The sequence below is a fragment of the Anolis carolinensis genome, chromosome 1 (genome assembly GCF_035594765.1).
Source record: "Anolis carolinensis isolate JA03-04 chromosome 1, rAnoCar3.1.pri, whole genome shotgun sequence".
NCBI classification, from domain to species: domain Eukaryota; kingdom Metazoa; phylum Chordata; class Lepidosauria; order Squamata; family Dactyloidae; genus Anolis; species Anolis carolinensis.
The window spans coordinates 315,023,883-315,038,645 of record NC_085841.1 but is presented as its reverse complement, the minus strand read 5'-3'; the positions used below and the strand labels follow the sequence as shown (position 1 = coordinate 315,038,645).

At 36.3% G+C, this 14,763-nt stretch overlaps 1 protein-coding gene across 6 annotated transcripts in view; it reads right to left on the bottom strand.

Moving 5' to 3' along the window:
- The window catches only part of fsip1 (fibrous sheath interacting protein 1), a 119,997-nt gene extending 107,628 nt beyond the window's left edge, over positions 1 to 12,369 (bottom strand). For 4 of the 6 annotated variants that reach the window (XM_062967331.1, XM_003224770.4, XM_062967329.1 and 1 more), the window contains exons 1-8: positions 12,142 to 12,280; positions 10,594 to 10,725; positions 8,940 to 9,099; positions 7,263 to 7,364; positions 5,837 to 6,015; positions 5,122 to 5,215; positions 2,365 to 2,463; positions 359 to 471 (exon numbers count right to left, since the gene is read on the bottom strand). In XM_062967331.1, coding sequence (XP_062823401.1) covers positions 359 to 471; positions 2,365 to 2,463; positions 5,122 to 5,215; positions 5,837 to 6,015; positions 7,263 to 7,364; positions 8,940 to 9,099; positions 10,594 to 10,719 — 873 coding nt within the window. In that variant the 5' untranslated portion in view covers positions 10,720 to 10,725; positions 12,142 to 12,280. Of the gene's footprint in view, positions 1 to 358; positions 472 to 2,364; positions 2,464 to 5,121; positions 5,216 to 5,836; positions 6,016 to 7,262; positions 7,365 to 8,939; positions 9,100 to 10,593; positions 10,726 to 12,141; positions 12,281 to 12,345 lie in introns of those variants that run through there. The other 2 variants (XM_062967326.1, XM_008116848.3) reach the window with 2 other exon arrangements.
- Between the last annotated feature and the right edge of the window lie 2,394 nt (positions 12,370 to 14,763).

The window sequence follows — 14,763 nt, the reverse complement described above, 5'->3', positions numbered from 1 at the left end:
ATCTTTGAAGTACAAAGAGCCTTGTAAGATTTCCCTCCACTTACTGTCAGAGGTCACAAGGACTACATCAGAAGAGACTCACATTGTAAAATAATAAAGACAATGGGGTTAAAATGGGTTATTCTGTTATATAGATGTGTTTATTAATGCCAGATGAGCAAATTCTAATCTTTTCTCCAATGAAATACAATAATCCGGAAGCAATAGGCAATCTAAAATCACATTTTCCCAATAATCTTCAGCTAAAATATGTTGGATAACTTTTGCAGAAAACCTAATCACTCATTGTTAATTTGTAAGCATGATGAGATTTGAGAGTTCCTTCTCTGTGTTTTGCAAAGGCAGATCATTAACATACCTCTATGTTCTTTTTAATAAAATCAGGATAGTTTTTATAGCTTGCTTCACTTTTTTGATGCATATTTTCTATTGTCTTCATTGTGCTTCTTGTTCTATCTTCACTTAAACAATCTGCAGTTAGGAAAACATGGAAAAATATCTCTACATAATGCCTCTGTATTTGTCTATTTCTACACAAAATGCTTTTCAGTTTTAAGGACATTTTCCCTTGAAATAATTTGCGTAGTAAATATGGAGAAACAATAGAAAATTGCCATTCAAAATGGCTGAACAGTATTATGTACACTTCTGATATGTTCTGATGTGTTCATGTCCATGAGGAGAAGGGAGCACATGTACTCATCATGGCTTGGATCCTAAAATACAAGCTGAGTGTCCCTTATCTGGAATTCCAAAGTATTTCAAAATCCAAACTTGTCCACATGGTTGGATAAGATAGACATCTTTGCATTTTGATGGTTCATTGTACACAAACTATGTTTCTTGTACCAATTATTAAAAATATTGTGCATGAGGTTACTGTCAGGCTATGTGTATAAGAGATATCTATATATATAAAAGAGTGATGGCATCACGGTGACCAACAAAACAACAAAACTACAGGCCCCCCAACCTCGAAATTTGACAACACAACCCATCATCCACGGCTCTAGGTTGATACAACAAAAAGAAAAGAAAAATAAAGTCCTAATTAGAGAGAGAGGAATAATTGCTTTTATCCAATTGCTACCAGTTAGAAGGCTAAGCTCTTCCAACTTGGTCTCCTAGCAACCCAATAAAAAACAATAAAAATTAATACAATAAAATACTATAATAACAGAAAATAACTAAAAATAATACAAGAAAATAATAAAATATAATAAATAAAAAGATAACTTACAATAAAATTAATAAAAAATTGCAAATAACGTCAAATAAAAATTACACAACAATTTTTAACCAATACCACTACCACTTTGCCACAGCAACGCGTGGCCGGGCACAGCTAGTATAAAATATAAATGAAAGTGTTAAAGTTTTTGTCCTGTCTTTAAGATATCTCATTATGTATGTGCAACTATTGTATTTCAGAATCCAAAAGAATCCAAAATACATAGTATTTCTGGTACCAAGCACTCTAGATATGGAATGCTCAACATATTTAATTTATTTTATGAATATGCAGATTAATAATCTCTCCTCCACACATTAGTTCCACCACCCTTTCATATGTTGTTCAGGAAAATATCCAGCTCTTCATTCAGAGAGCACTAAAAGCTGCAGTAAGAATGGGAAACATTCATTCCATGGACCTCCTTATGCTAAGTCATCTCAGGTTCCAAACCAGTTTCCTCACCCCCAGATTGCAGGCTTTTATTACTTGCCTGCTATCTAGATGTACCAAACTGTATGAAGCTCTGTTAGGGCCTAATAGTTCTTCCTTCCCTTCCTGTAGGAGAAAAAGAAGAGCAGAAAAGAAAAAAAATAGCAGCAGGGAGGGCAGATTTTATTCTGTCCTGTGAAGTTTATGAGGAGTTTTGATAGACGATGAGAAGAAATATCCAAAATAGTCCTCCTATTAACCTAATTATTGACCAAAAATCTAAGTAAATATCCAAGTATTATATGGTAGGATTTCCACACAGAGCCCTTCCACACAGCCATATAACCATATATCAAGGACAATAATCCAGAATATCTGTTTTGAACTGGATTATCTGGTCCAAACTGCCATATAAACCCGTTCAATGTGGATTTTATACAGCTGTGTGGAAGAGGCCACAGTCACAGTAACCCAAGAAAGAGTTTTAAAAGTTAGCAAAATGAGTGTACCTGAAAAATTTATTCAATCTGGATTTGGAAATAGATTTGTGTGGTTCGCAGTCAGTATAGCTTTAGGTGAAGTCATTCCTTTTTATATTAATAATATTAAATATCCATTTTAATGATAGATGTATTCAAATTTTATAATTTTTCTTTCTGAATAGGATCTAGGGAACTAAAATATATTAATATATCTTATACCTTGCTTGGTTTCTCTTCCACTATGTGCATAATTTTCTGGATTGATCTGTGTGTGAAACAGACTAACAAACACTTCATCTTCTTCAACAGCAGAAGAATCTATAACAAAAATACTATGATTAAAAATTTCCTACATATTTATATTTTAAAACAGGATGAAGAGCTAGGTATTCATTCCTGCCATCTTGAAATCCGTAGAAATGGAAACTGGCAGTTTCTGACACAAATAGTTGACCGCAGCAATAAACATTGATAATGAAAACCCTGGAATAAACAAGACACTTCACATAGATAAGATACTGTGGTCTTTGAAGGAAACAAAATTAGATAGGTTAAAAAAATTTCAAAAATAAAATTAGTCATTTACTTAGGGATGTGTTACAACCATATGCCAATGCTGTGTAGGGTTACACTTGGTCAGTACAAATGCCTCGGGCAAGGAGGATTCTTAAACTAATTATATTATGCCAAGTTCTCCTGACCAGTATGGATGCAGTACCACAAAAGGTACCTTTGCAAGATAGTAGTGGAGCTGTTTAGTACAATTACCCAAACAAACCACAATTCCTTATTTAAAAACAGCTAAAAGAGTCCACAAGAATGTTTCATTATGAAATACTGACATCTAGTGGAAATGATACAGCTTTGCATCCGTTTAAAGTACAGTACAATGCAAACCTAGTCTGAAAATAAAACAAATCCCACAAAAAGCAACATCTTATTGGCCAACTAAAATATATAAAAAAAAATATGCAAGCTTTCCAAGTTGGTCATTCAAACATTTCGTTTTAAATTATGAACAATTATGCCCTAAATACCTAGAACCACCAGATCATGTCTGTCCTTGGGAACTATGACATATTAACCCTGGTAAGTATTTGGATCACCAATGAACACCAGGTACTGTAGACTGCATTTCGAAAGAAAAACTGGTAAAACTGCATCTGAGTATTCTATGCCTATCGTCCCTTCCACACAGCAGTATAAAATCCACATTGAACTGGATTATATGGCAGTGTGGACTCAGATAATCCAATTCAAAGCAGATATTGTGTATTATCTGCATTGATATTCTGGGTTATATGGCTGTGTGGAAGTGCCCTAAGAAGGTTCTATGAAACTGAGGCCACTTCTACACTCAGATTATCTGCTTTGAACTGGATTATATGGCAGTGTAGATCCAGCCTAAATTGGCAGGTGACTTGAAGGCTCAAAGCCCTTCTAGACAGGCCCTATATTCCAGGATCTGATCCCAGGTTTTCTGTTTATCTGGCAGTGTGGACTCATATAACCCAATTTAAATCCGAATACCTGGGGTCAGATCCTAGGATATAGGGCCTGCCTGCAAGAGCCCTCATAATTAATATGATTAAAAAAAACACTACATGAGAGCAGACATGGTTACTGTATATTACAAGTGCACATAGGTGATTTATAAACAAAATTTATTTCATATCTAATTTCTTTGGACCTAAATGCTTCATTACCCTAACATTACACTGTTCAGGAATCTAAATCACCTACAGGATAAAGGCCCCTTCTACACTACCATATAATGCAGATTATCAAATCAGATAATCCATATTATCTGCTTTGACCTGGATTACATGAGTCTACACTGCCATATAATTCAGTTCAAAGCAGATAATCTGAGTTTTATATGGCAGTGTAGAAGGAGCCTTAGTGAAACAATAATCTAATTCAAAATTCCCCTATCATGCACTTAAATGGTAGCAAGATAATCTGTCTCCACATTGTGGAAAGAAACAGGATGTCCTGAAGCAGGAACACATCAGATGGTCATGTACTGAGTTCTTGTCTGAAAAATGCAAAGGGGATATTGTTTTTCACACTAAAATCACTATTTTCAGAAATACAGCAACTAAATTACTGAACAAAAAGGCCGATATTGACACAGATCTATCATGGAACTATTTAAAAACACAAATGAAAACGGATCTTTTATAATACAGCTGTCTACATGTCTGCTACAGTCCACTAATTTCAATGGGGATTATTTTCAAATCAATTGGTATATGAATGTAATCTTAACTGAGGACTTGGGAAAGAGCTGAAAACAACTTTAGCTTTTCAAGCTTTCACTTTCATGAATATGACCCTGAATACAGTGAGACAGACTTGAGAGTAATCCTCCCATAAAATGAAGAGGCTTACATCAGTTTGTTATATTTTGTGTGTTTCATACATGATATACACTGGCCAAAACTATGAGATGTTTTAAATGTCCCATAAATAAGGAGATCATAATGCTGTCTTGCCAAATTGACTTGACAGCCTGTCCTTCAAACAAGGAAATTAAAATAGAAAATAAAAATATTTGGCAGAGTGGTCCTATACTCCTTATCCACTGGCCATTAAAGATAAGATGGGGTTGACAAGTCCCATTTGCTATAGGAGATGAACACACTGTCTCTTCAGTTATATCTGTGGCAAACTCCAAAAGCATAAATCTAGCACCACAAGCATTGGAATTCCAGAAACAGTGTTGAGATGTCTTTTCATCGGCTGGATTCAAAGAAGCTCCATTCCCTTGAGTTGGGCTGGATTACTTGGATTTCCCCCTTTTTAATTTTGCTGGTTATTTTAGATCTGTCCAAGTAAAGAAGTCCACTCTGGTATAATCTGCACAATTTTGGAAGTGGCTGACAATCTGGTCTATCAATCCTCCATTTCACCTAAGATAACTCTGTTGAGTTAAAAGAAACATGTTAATAATTATCCGTTTTTGACATTTACCTAATGTTTCTGGTAATGGTGATTCCAAAGCCAAAAATCTGCTAGTGTTTTCTCCCTCCTCTGTAATCACTGTAGAACTTGGAGATGTTGTAAACTATAATGACAAAACACACATAAATACATACAACGAAACTAGTCCAGAAGTTTCAGAAAACAGAACAGAACTGTACGCAAGATTATGAAGAGCTCAGAGAAGAAAAACAAGTATCCTTTATTAAAAGGTATACACTCTAACATGATTTTGGTCACATGGTAAAGCATTTTTGTTATATTTTGTTTCTACGCATAACTTTGCTAGAAAACACAATACATTTTTTACTTATTTAACAAAGTCCAACTCCAACTTTAAATGTATACAGTAGCTTTCTAATCTTTGATAAATATGAATGCTAGCAAAACTATCTTAAAAGTATCACTGATTATTAAACAGCATCAACATAAATCTTGCAACTGTATCAACATAATTTTGGTATAATTTTAACATAAACATGAGTTCCACACCAGATATATTCCCATACCTGCAAGTTCCATGGTGTAAGATTATTCATTTCCAGAACAATTATAGTAGAATTTGCACTTAGCACTTTTATGGCTTTCCCCAAAAAGACCAATGTCTGATTTTAGTAAGAAAGACCATTTAAATATAAGTGAAAACCAATGTTTGAGACCATGCTTAAGGTCTCAGCATTTTTAAATATATATATCTGTGTCTAACCTGAAATTCTTCCCAGAGTTTTCTTCTCAGTTCTTTGCCTTGCTTTTTAATGGCTCTTTCTTGAGATTGTTTATTTGCCAATATCTGGTCCAACCTTTTCATCTTCTTTATAGCATTCAGGACGAGAGGGTCTACATCTTTCTCCGTAGAGTTTCCTATGTTCGTAGACTTGGCTGTCACTTAAATATAGAAGAATCAATTAATATCAAATGCAGTCAAATATTCTTAGTAACATTTTGCTCTGCTAACATAGAAAAAAAGCTGCATAAATCTCAGTCAATAAATAGAGATCCCAAATATATAAACAAACAAACAAACAACTGATCTCCCAAGTCATGTATAATTTGGTTTCAACTTATAAATATAGTGTCTTTAAAATGTTACAGTAAGGATTAATAACTAGCATTATTGCCAGTTCTCTAAGTAGGCTTGCTTCTGTTTCTCAAATCTATTTAACTTGGAAATCAATTCCTTCACAAGAGTTTCCTTCATCAATGTGTTTTTATTCTAGCATCTTCCACATTTTCATTCATATATGAATGAATGAAGCTTTATTTATATCTCATCCCTTTTCCCAAAAGGGATTCGGAGCAGCTTACAACAAAACAATATTATAAATAATAGTAAAACACATAACAAGTCAAACAATGTAAATCACCAAAAATAAAATATATGACATGTTTGATCTTAAAGGACGGCATAGGAGCTACTATAACTGATAATGTATCTTTCATCTAGATATCTGATGAGGAAAACACTATATTTTCTGCAACTGGAAGCGCATTTGCCCTTTTGTTTTCTGGCCTTTTACTTACTAACATCTGGCATTGGATAAATAATGCTATAGGGAAGGATCTCTAAAATAAGTGTAATTATGCAGATGATTAGGAATGTCTATTCTAGTAGAAGGAGCAACAGATAGCAAGATAAACTGCTGGTTTTTTTTGAATTTCTAAACACTAATGCTATCACCAGCTAAGGTAAGCCTTTCTTTCCCCTTCGCAGCTTTTGGAACTACAGTAGTTATCTTGTGAGGAAGAACAATAAAACCATCTGCTGATCAATGGAACAGAGAATGCCATAACTTTTATGATGGGAGTGAGGACACAACAAATTCCAGCAAGAATCGAGGAGGCTGAGCTACCCTCTCACCCACAACAACTTGCATAAAAACCTGGAACTAATTTATGAAGGCTCATCAGGGCATAATTTCTATCCTAGGTGATCATTAAAATAACTAATGTTAATAATTGTCCCCTACATTTAACTACTTTCCATTGTGCTCCCCGTACTCTTTCATTGCATGTTGTGTTATTTAAAAGCTAAAACTAAGTACAGTCTTTTTGGCACTTGATCTGTAAGCTACTGAATGAGATTTTCTAGCCAAACAGCTAGAAATACTTTAAAATAATATTTTTAAACGTACCTTTCTGTAATTTAGCTAGTTTCTTCTGAGGAGCATTGCTGCAACTATATAGTTGATTTTCAGTACAATCATTTTCAGAATCCATTGGGCTTGAAGAACATTCTAAAAAACAGAAGATGTGCATTAATTTAACAATACCTTTAAAATTTAAACCAAATACAAAAGCTGCCATTACATAATATCTTTTTGAGTCCATATTGGGGAGATAGGAGGGGATACAAATAAAGATTATTGTTATCATCACCATCATCATCATCATCTTTAAGGACAATTTGTAGCCCTGTGGTTAATGTTTAAACTTGGGAGGGGAGAATGTAACAATTATGCTTGTGTGCTATGATTTATTTAGTACCTCCCCATGATATCTAAATTCTACAAAGAATATAGTTGTCATCCTTTCCTCAAGCAGTCTTGTTTTCTTATTAAAGTTTTTTAAGTACAGGAATTTAATCAGTAAAGCTTTCCTATCATGGAGGTGCTAAATGAGAAAACTTCAACTGCTTCATTTCTGCATGTTGAACAACAATTAAGGGTTTCGCTGAAAGAAGGAAAAGTTTCCAGTGAAGATAAGCGATTAGTCTGTTCTCTAAATATTGTGGAAACCGAAAAACAAGTCATAGTTAATGTGTTGTCGAAGGCTTTCATGGCCAGAATCACAGGGTGGTTGTATGTTTTTGGGCTGTATGGCCATGTTCCAGAAGTATTCTCTCCTGATGTTTTGCCCACATCTATGGCAGGCATCCTCAGAGGTTGTGAGATGCCTGCCATAGATGTGGGCAAAACATCAGAAAAGAATATTTCTGGAACATGGCCATACAGCCCGGAAAACATACAACAACCCCAAATCACAGTTAAAATGTTTTCTTTGCTTTTTATTACAGAGAGAACAGTTATCTCTCATAAGAACAGAATCAAACAAATAAAAGTTATTATAATACAAATAATCAAAGAGAAACCAAACAAAAGAGCCAGGCAAAAAACCAAAGCAGTAAGAGTACATCAGTGTCACTGACCCATAAATCATCAGTTTTCATGAATGTGGAAATGCCAGAAGAGAAGTCCTGCCTTCACCATCCAGGAATAGCAACTTCAGAAATTCCATCCAACACATTCTCTATACCCTGTATAATTCTACTTAGGAGCAAGGCATCATTGAGGCATTTCAGAGCTGAACACATTCCCTTCAAGCCTACCTTCTTATTCACCATGTTATTACTGTTAAGTGTTTTCAATTCATTTCCAATCTGTCACACCAGATTTCTTTATCATCAACTAAGTGTTGTATCCATGAAGCTTTTGTGCAGTCTTGCCCTGTAAAATGCTTTTTCCTTAACTGACAATTTATCTGATTGGATGAATTTGCTCTGATACATGAAATTAACAGCTTATCTGAATGCATGAACTTGAAAAATGTAGGGAGATTGCATTTAGACAGCCATAATAGAAGCAATCTGAAAATGCAAAATTCTCACATAATATCTATATATTTATCCAGTAAAAATTACTATCTTATTTCGATATTAACATAACTTCTCAGAAACTCAGAACAGTTCTAAACAGTTGTGTGTTGCAGTTGGAATCTTCATTTATAAAACAGCATATGTCTGAATGAACACCACAATTACTTCTGAATCAGCAAGCATGAGCCTGCACTGCATATAAAATTAATTTTCATACCTTCTACCTGATTTTCGTTCTGTATCACTAACTGGAAACCATTGTTAGCATTTTCTTCAGATATTTCTTGTGAGCTTTTCATTTTTTTAATTCCATCTTCCTCTCCTTTCTCATAATTTTTTTCAGATTCATCTTCTGTGTAATTATTGTAAAAGTCAACCTAGAAATGATTAGAAATAGCGACTTTCAATTAGCTTATCAATTTTCTTGTACAAAACCACTGTCCCAGTATCATTTCAAGTCCCACTGATATAGTCTACATTATAGTTTCACTAGATAAAATCAAAGGTTTGATATCACTTAGCAAGCACTTAAAATGTGGTGCAAATGATGACAACAACAACAATTGTTATCCGTCTTTCCCCATGCCTTGAGGCAGGGCCCAACACAGTTAAAACATATCACCATAAAATAAATACAATAAAATGCATGTATTAAAGCACATTATAAAATACTTGGGGCAAAGATTAAAATACAATAGTAAAATACAACGAGCCATGGCAATTAAAGTGGAGTCAAACTGCATTAATTCTACAGCTGTCATAAGTTTTAGTTTTTGACCAGGCATCTCATACACTGCCATATAAAATCCACATTATCTGCTTTGAACTGGTTTATATGGCAGTGTAGACTCATATAATCCAGTTCAAAGCAGATAATGTGGATTACCTGTTTTGCTAATCTGTATTATATAGCAGCATAGAAGGAGCTTCAAACTGTGGCCCTCCAGCTCTTTGGGCCTCCAACTCGCAGAATTCCAGATAATTTAACAAACTGGCTAGGGCTTCTGGGAGTTGGAGTCCTAAACAGCTGAAGGACCGCAGTTTGAGGATACCTGTCTTAAACCAAAACTGTATACAGTACATATTTGGTGCAGCGGAAGTATACACTGACATACAGTGTATCTCTGCTGTATGTTAATTGATACTGTATATTTCTACACCAAAGTGTAAAATCTTGGTCTCGGACCACCTTGTGACAGTAGGTCTAGTAGAAAAGCACTGACGATTAAGACATGAACGCATATTGGGCATCTTGTTTTTCAGGAATACTTATTTCTGGATTAATAATAATAATAATAATAAACTTTTATTTATACCTTGCCCTCTCTCCCCAGAGGGACTTAGGGCAGTTTCCAAAGTATAACAAAAATGGCAAGCATTCAATGCTAGTACCAAGTTAAGGCTCCCTTCTGTGAATATATCTCTCAAGATGTGAAAGAAACATTAGCAGAAAAAAACAAAGAGCAAATGTTTTTCCATGTTTCTATCTCGCTAATATGAATATAACTAAAATACGTTTCACAAGTATTGAGCTATGATCTAATAACTGATTCAATACTACGATTAGTAATCAGATTTAGGGCAGGTCACCTACAAATTTACTCGCCAGAGTTTAGTGCACATAGACCAATTATTAACAAGAGATCTGGCATCAGACACATTCCAAACTAGTATTTTATTTTCAATGTAGCTTTTGATACCATAACATTAAAAGTATCTTTTGATCATCAGGAGAGATAAATACGACATGACCTACCCTCTTCCAAGCTTTCTGTGCCTGGCTCATATAAGGAACGTAGATTGGTAGCAATTTTACATAATCAATGGACAATACCTGCACAAAACCTTGCAAACACAAATTTAATTATTACCTTGGGCAGGTTTGGCTCTGGTGTTAAGACCTCTAAAGAGGTGCTTAAAACTTTGTTTCCATTATTGATTCTTGAATTAGATGCTGGCCTTGAAATTTCATCCAAGCTTCCCCTTGTAATATCCATCACAGCCTTAAATATTCAAAGACATAGCACAGTTAGTCTGGAACAGGGGATCCCTTTCTAAAGGAAAAGTTTCTTGTGGAGTCACAAGAAACTTTTGAACACAAGGACCACATCGCATTTTAAAATGTGACAGATGGGCCAGACCAGTATGAAATAGATGGATAATGTTTGTGTAAACTACTTGGAAAAAAATGAACAAATTCCTATGCACACTACACATATCTTGTTCATAGTGCAAAAAGAAAGAACAATACAGTATTTAAAATGAAGAGCAATTTTAACTGACATAAACTTAACAGTATTTCAATGGAAGACCCCAGAGACTACCCATTCCAACCCCCCTTCTGTCATGCAGTAAGGCACAGTCAAAGCACCCCCAAAAGATGGACATCCAGCCTTTGAAATAAATAATAATAATAATAATAATAATAATAGGAGCAACCCAGGGGCCATCCAGTCCAACCTCCTTCTGTTTTGCAGGAAAAACACAGTTAAAGCACCCCAACAGATGGCCATCCAGTATTTGCAATAATAATAATAGTAGTAGTAGTAGTAGTAGTAATGTGATCGGAGGTCACCCCCCCCCCCCCCGGACTCTGTAAAAGATAGTTCAAAATCAGGGAATTCATAGTTTTGCCAAGGACGACTGGCTGCAATGATCCCATAATTCCCTATCTCTCCCCATGTGGAAACCTAAGGCTTTTTCCATGGCCCCACATGGCAACGCCCCTGTAACCCAAACTAGCATCTGACCAATTTGGCTATTATTTATTAATTAGATTCCTTTTTTATGGATGAAACTCCTGTTTTATGAATGGACTCTGGCTACTCAGTGCTCCTAGAGCCTTCTATACACCCCCATGAACTCTTATGGACTTTCCACGAACTGTCATAAACTTTATAGGAACTTTTATAAATTCTTGCCAAACTTTATGAACTTTTATGGACTTGGGGGGGGGGGCTGACGTCACTTCCCCTTAGATCCTGCAGGATTCCCCCTCTTCCTGTGAACTCTGTGTATGCTCCTCCATCCCATCCCTTATTCTCTATATGTATGTATACCTATATGAAAAATATGAAGGAAAGCAGGCTGCTTCTTAAAAGCCAGCAACTCATGGCTCTTGGAGTTTCCAAACTTCCTGAGCCATTCAATGCTAATCAAGGTGGCCAATGGCACCATTCACATTTGCCTCAAACAGACAAGAGTTCTTTCTCTTACCCTGGACTTCCACAGATATATAAACCCCACTTGCCTAGTTTCTAACAGACCTCACAACCTCTGAGGATGCCTGCCATAAATGCAGGCGAAACGTCAGGAGAGAATGCTTCTAAAACATGGCCAGACATCCCGGAAAACTCACAGCAACCCAGCATTTCCTTACTTTAAGCACACTCTGTAAACAAATCCCCACATTAACTCACCCCAAACTGGATCTAACTACAAGCCTCTAGGAGAGAGCAAAAGGCGACTGTAAACAACCAGCCATGAGGCTCCGGGCTTGCTGGTTGCTATGGGAACTCGACAGAGGCGGAGCAAGTCGCGTCACGAGGGCGGAAGTGGTGCGTCCGACCATTCCGAACCTTACTGAGCATGCGCAGTTAGAGGGTTTCTTGCCTGACACGCACCGGGGATGTTCTGAAGACAAGATTGCACCAAGGTTGCTTGTTCTCCAAGGGTCACACGGGGTCCGTCTACACCGCAGAATGAATGCAGCTTGACAGCACTTTAGCTGCGACAGCTGGATGCAAGGAAACCACAGGAGTTGTAGTTTTATAAAGCTTTAGTTTGGCAGCTGAAGTGGTTTAGAACTGCGTTATACTGACAGTGTAGATCAGGCATGGGCAAACTTGGGCCCTTTAGGTGTTTTGGACTTCAACTCCCACAATTCCTGGCCTCAGGCCCCTTCCTTTTCCCCCTCAGCCGCGGCTGAGGGGGAAAAGGAAGGGGCCTGAGGCCAGGAATTGTGGGAGTTGAAGTCCAAAACACCCGGAGGGCCAAAGTTTGCCCATGCCTGGTGTAGATGCACACATAGAAACTGTTCATACGCTTAACTATACAATCTATTATTTGTACTGTAGACTCAGTTAACCAGAACTCAAACAACCAGCATTAAATCAAATAAATTATACTTTAAATAAAAATTGAAATACACGTGTAATACAGTTAAACTTTGTCTTTGCTTTTCATTATTGTGTGACAGTAGTTCTCAACCTACAACTCCCAGAAATCCCAGCCAGTTTACCACTTGTGAGGATTTCTGGAAGTTGAAGGTCAAAACATCTGGGAACATGAAAAAAACACCCCTTGAAAATAAGCCCTAATGCATTTTTCGAACAAAAATTAATATAGGACTTGCAGGGATTCAACCCCCCCCCCCCCCCCGAAAATTTTCAGCTTTTTTTAAAAACTGGTTTACTTATAAATTTTAACTGATTAACCAAATCCCTATGAGTGTCCACTGACGTTTATCTTGTCTTGAGTGTCCACCTAAGTTTATCGATGGAGCCTGATTTCTGAATTATTTTGCATTATGGAACTACAGTAGAGTCTCACTTATCCAAGCCTCGCTTATCCAAGGTTCTGGATTATCCAAGCCATTTTTGTAGTCAATGTTTTCAATATATAGTGATATTTTGGTGCTAAATTCGTAAATACAGTAATTACAACATAGCATTCCTGCGCATTGAACTACTTTTTCTGTCAAATTTGTTGTATAACATGATGTTTTGGTGCTTTATTTGTAAAATCATAACCTAATTTGATGTTTAATAGGCTTTTCCTTAATCCCTCCTTATTATCCAAGATATTTGCTTATCCAAGCTTCTGCCGGCCCGTTTAGCTTGGATAAGTGAGACTATACTGTACTCTTCATTAAAAAAAAAAAAGTTTCAACCCCCCGCCCTGAATCTTTTTTTCTGGCTATAGCCCTGAAGATGTGGTCTTATTTTGGGGGAAATAAGATGTGTGTGTGTGTGTGTGTGTGTGTGTGTGTGTGTGTGTGTGTGTATATATATGGTCATTTTAAATTTGAAGGCCCATAACACCAGTGATTGTTGGAAATCAGGGTGGCATTTTGTCTTTCAGTCAAGAAGTTTATGAAATGAAAGGCCTTCAGAATAAGAAGAAAGTTTCTGAGTAGAAAAGAAATCTAGCTCCCATAACACTAAACATAGCCAGATTAAGTAAATTTTAATTCAACTCTGATTCTCCTTTTATCCACTAGGTGGCATCATGTGGCCTTCAGTATGTACTGTATTATGATCCCATTATCCACTGGTTCAATAACGGTGGTTAAATACCCACAGTTTCACTTACACCCCTCCCCAAAAAGATCCCCTCCCTTCAAAGTGTTTATGGGTGTTTCTGGACCCTCCAGTGTGATTTTATGGTATAGTTCTAGCCCAAGTATAGTCAAAATATAGTGTTCACTATTTTTTGTGTTTTCGGGTATTCATGGGAGATTTAGGAACATATTCCCAGAGGATACTGGGGTTATACTACATTACTTTTATTACTGAAACAATAACAGTATATGTAAACAATTGCAAACATCAATAATTTTGATTAACGTAGGCACATTTCCAGACTAGAATGCACTAACTTTCTATAAAATGAGAACTGAAGATCAGTATTAGTAGTGACTGACCTGCAGCACCTATCAGCCCTAGACAACATAGCCAAAAGGGAAGGATCATGGGAATTACCATCCAAAACAATGCAAAGCCTTGCATTAAATGATATATTTGGGTGATGGGACTTCATATTAGAAATGGAAAATAATTGTGAGTTGACACTGTAAGTGAAAGGTATCTAAAGAAGGATCAATACTCAACACTTCAGCCTGAACAAGTTTCTGGGTAGCATCCAGGGAGGGCAGCATCCCAACAATCCAATTTAAGGTAGGTGACCAGGTAGGATTGTACAGATAGAGACAGTTCATCAGATGGCCTGCCTTAAATTGAGCTTTAAAACTTTGACAGGACCTGAAAACAGTTGGTACATAATGTGTACGTATGTATGCATTAGAAGTGTGCAAAACACCA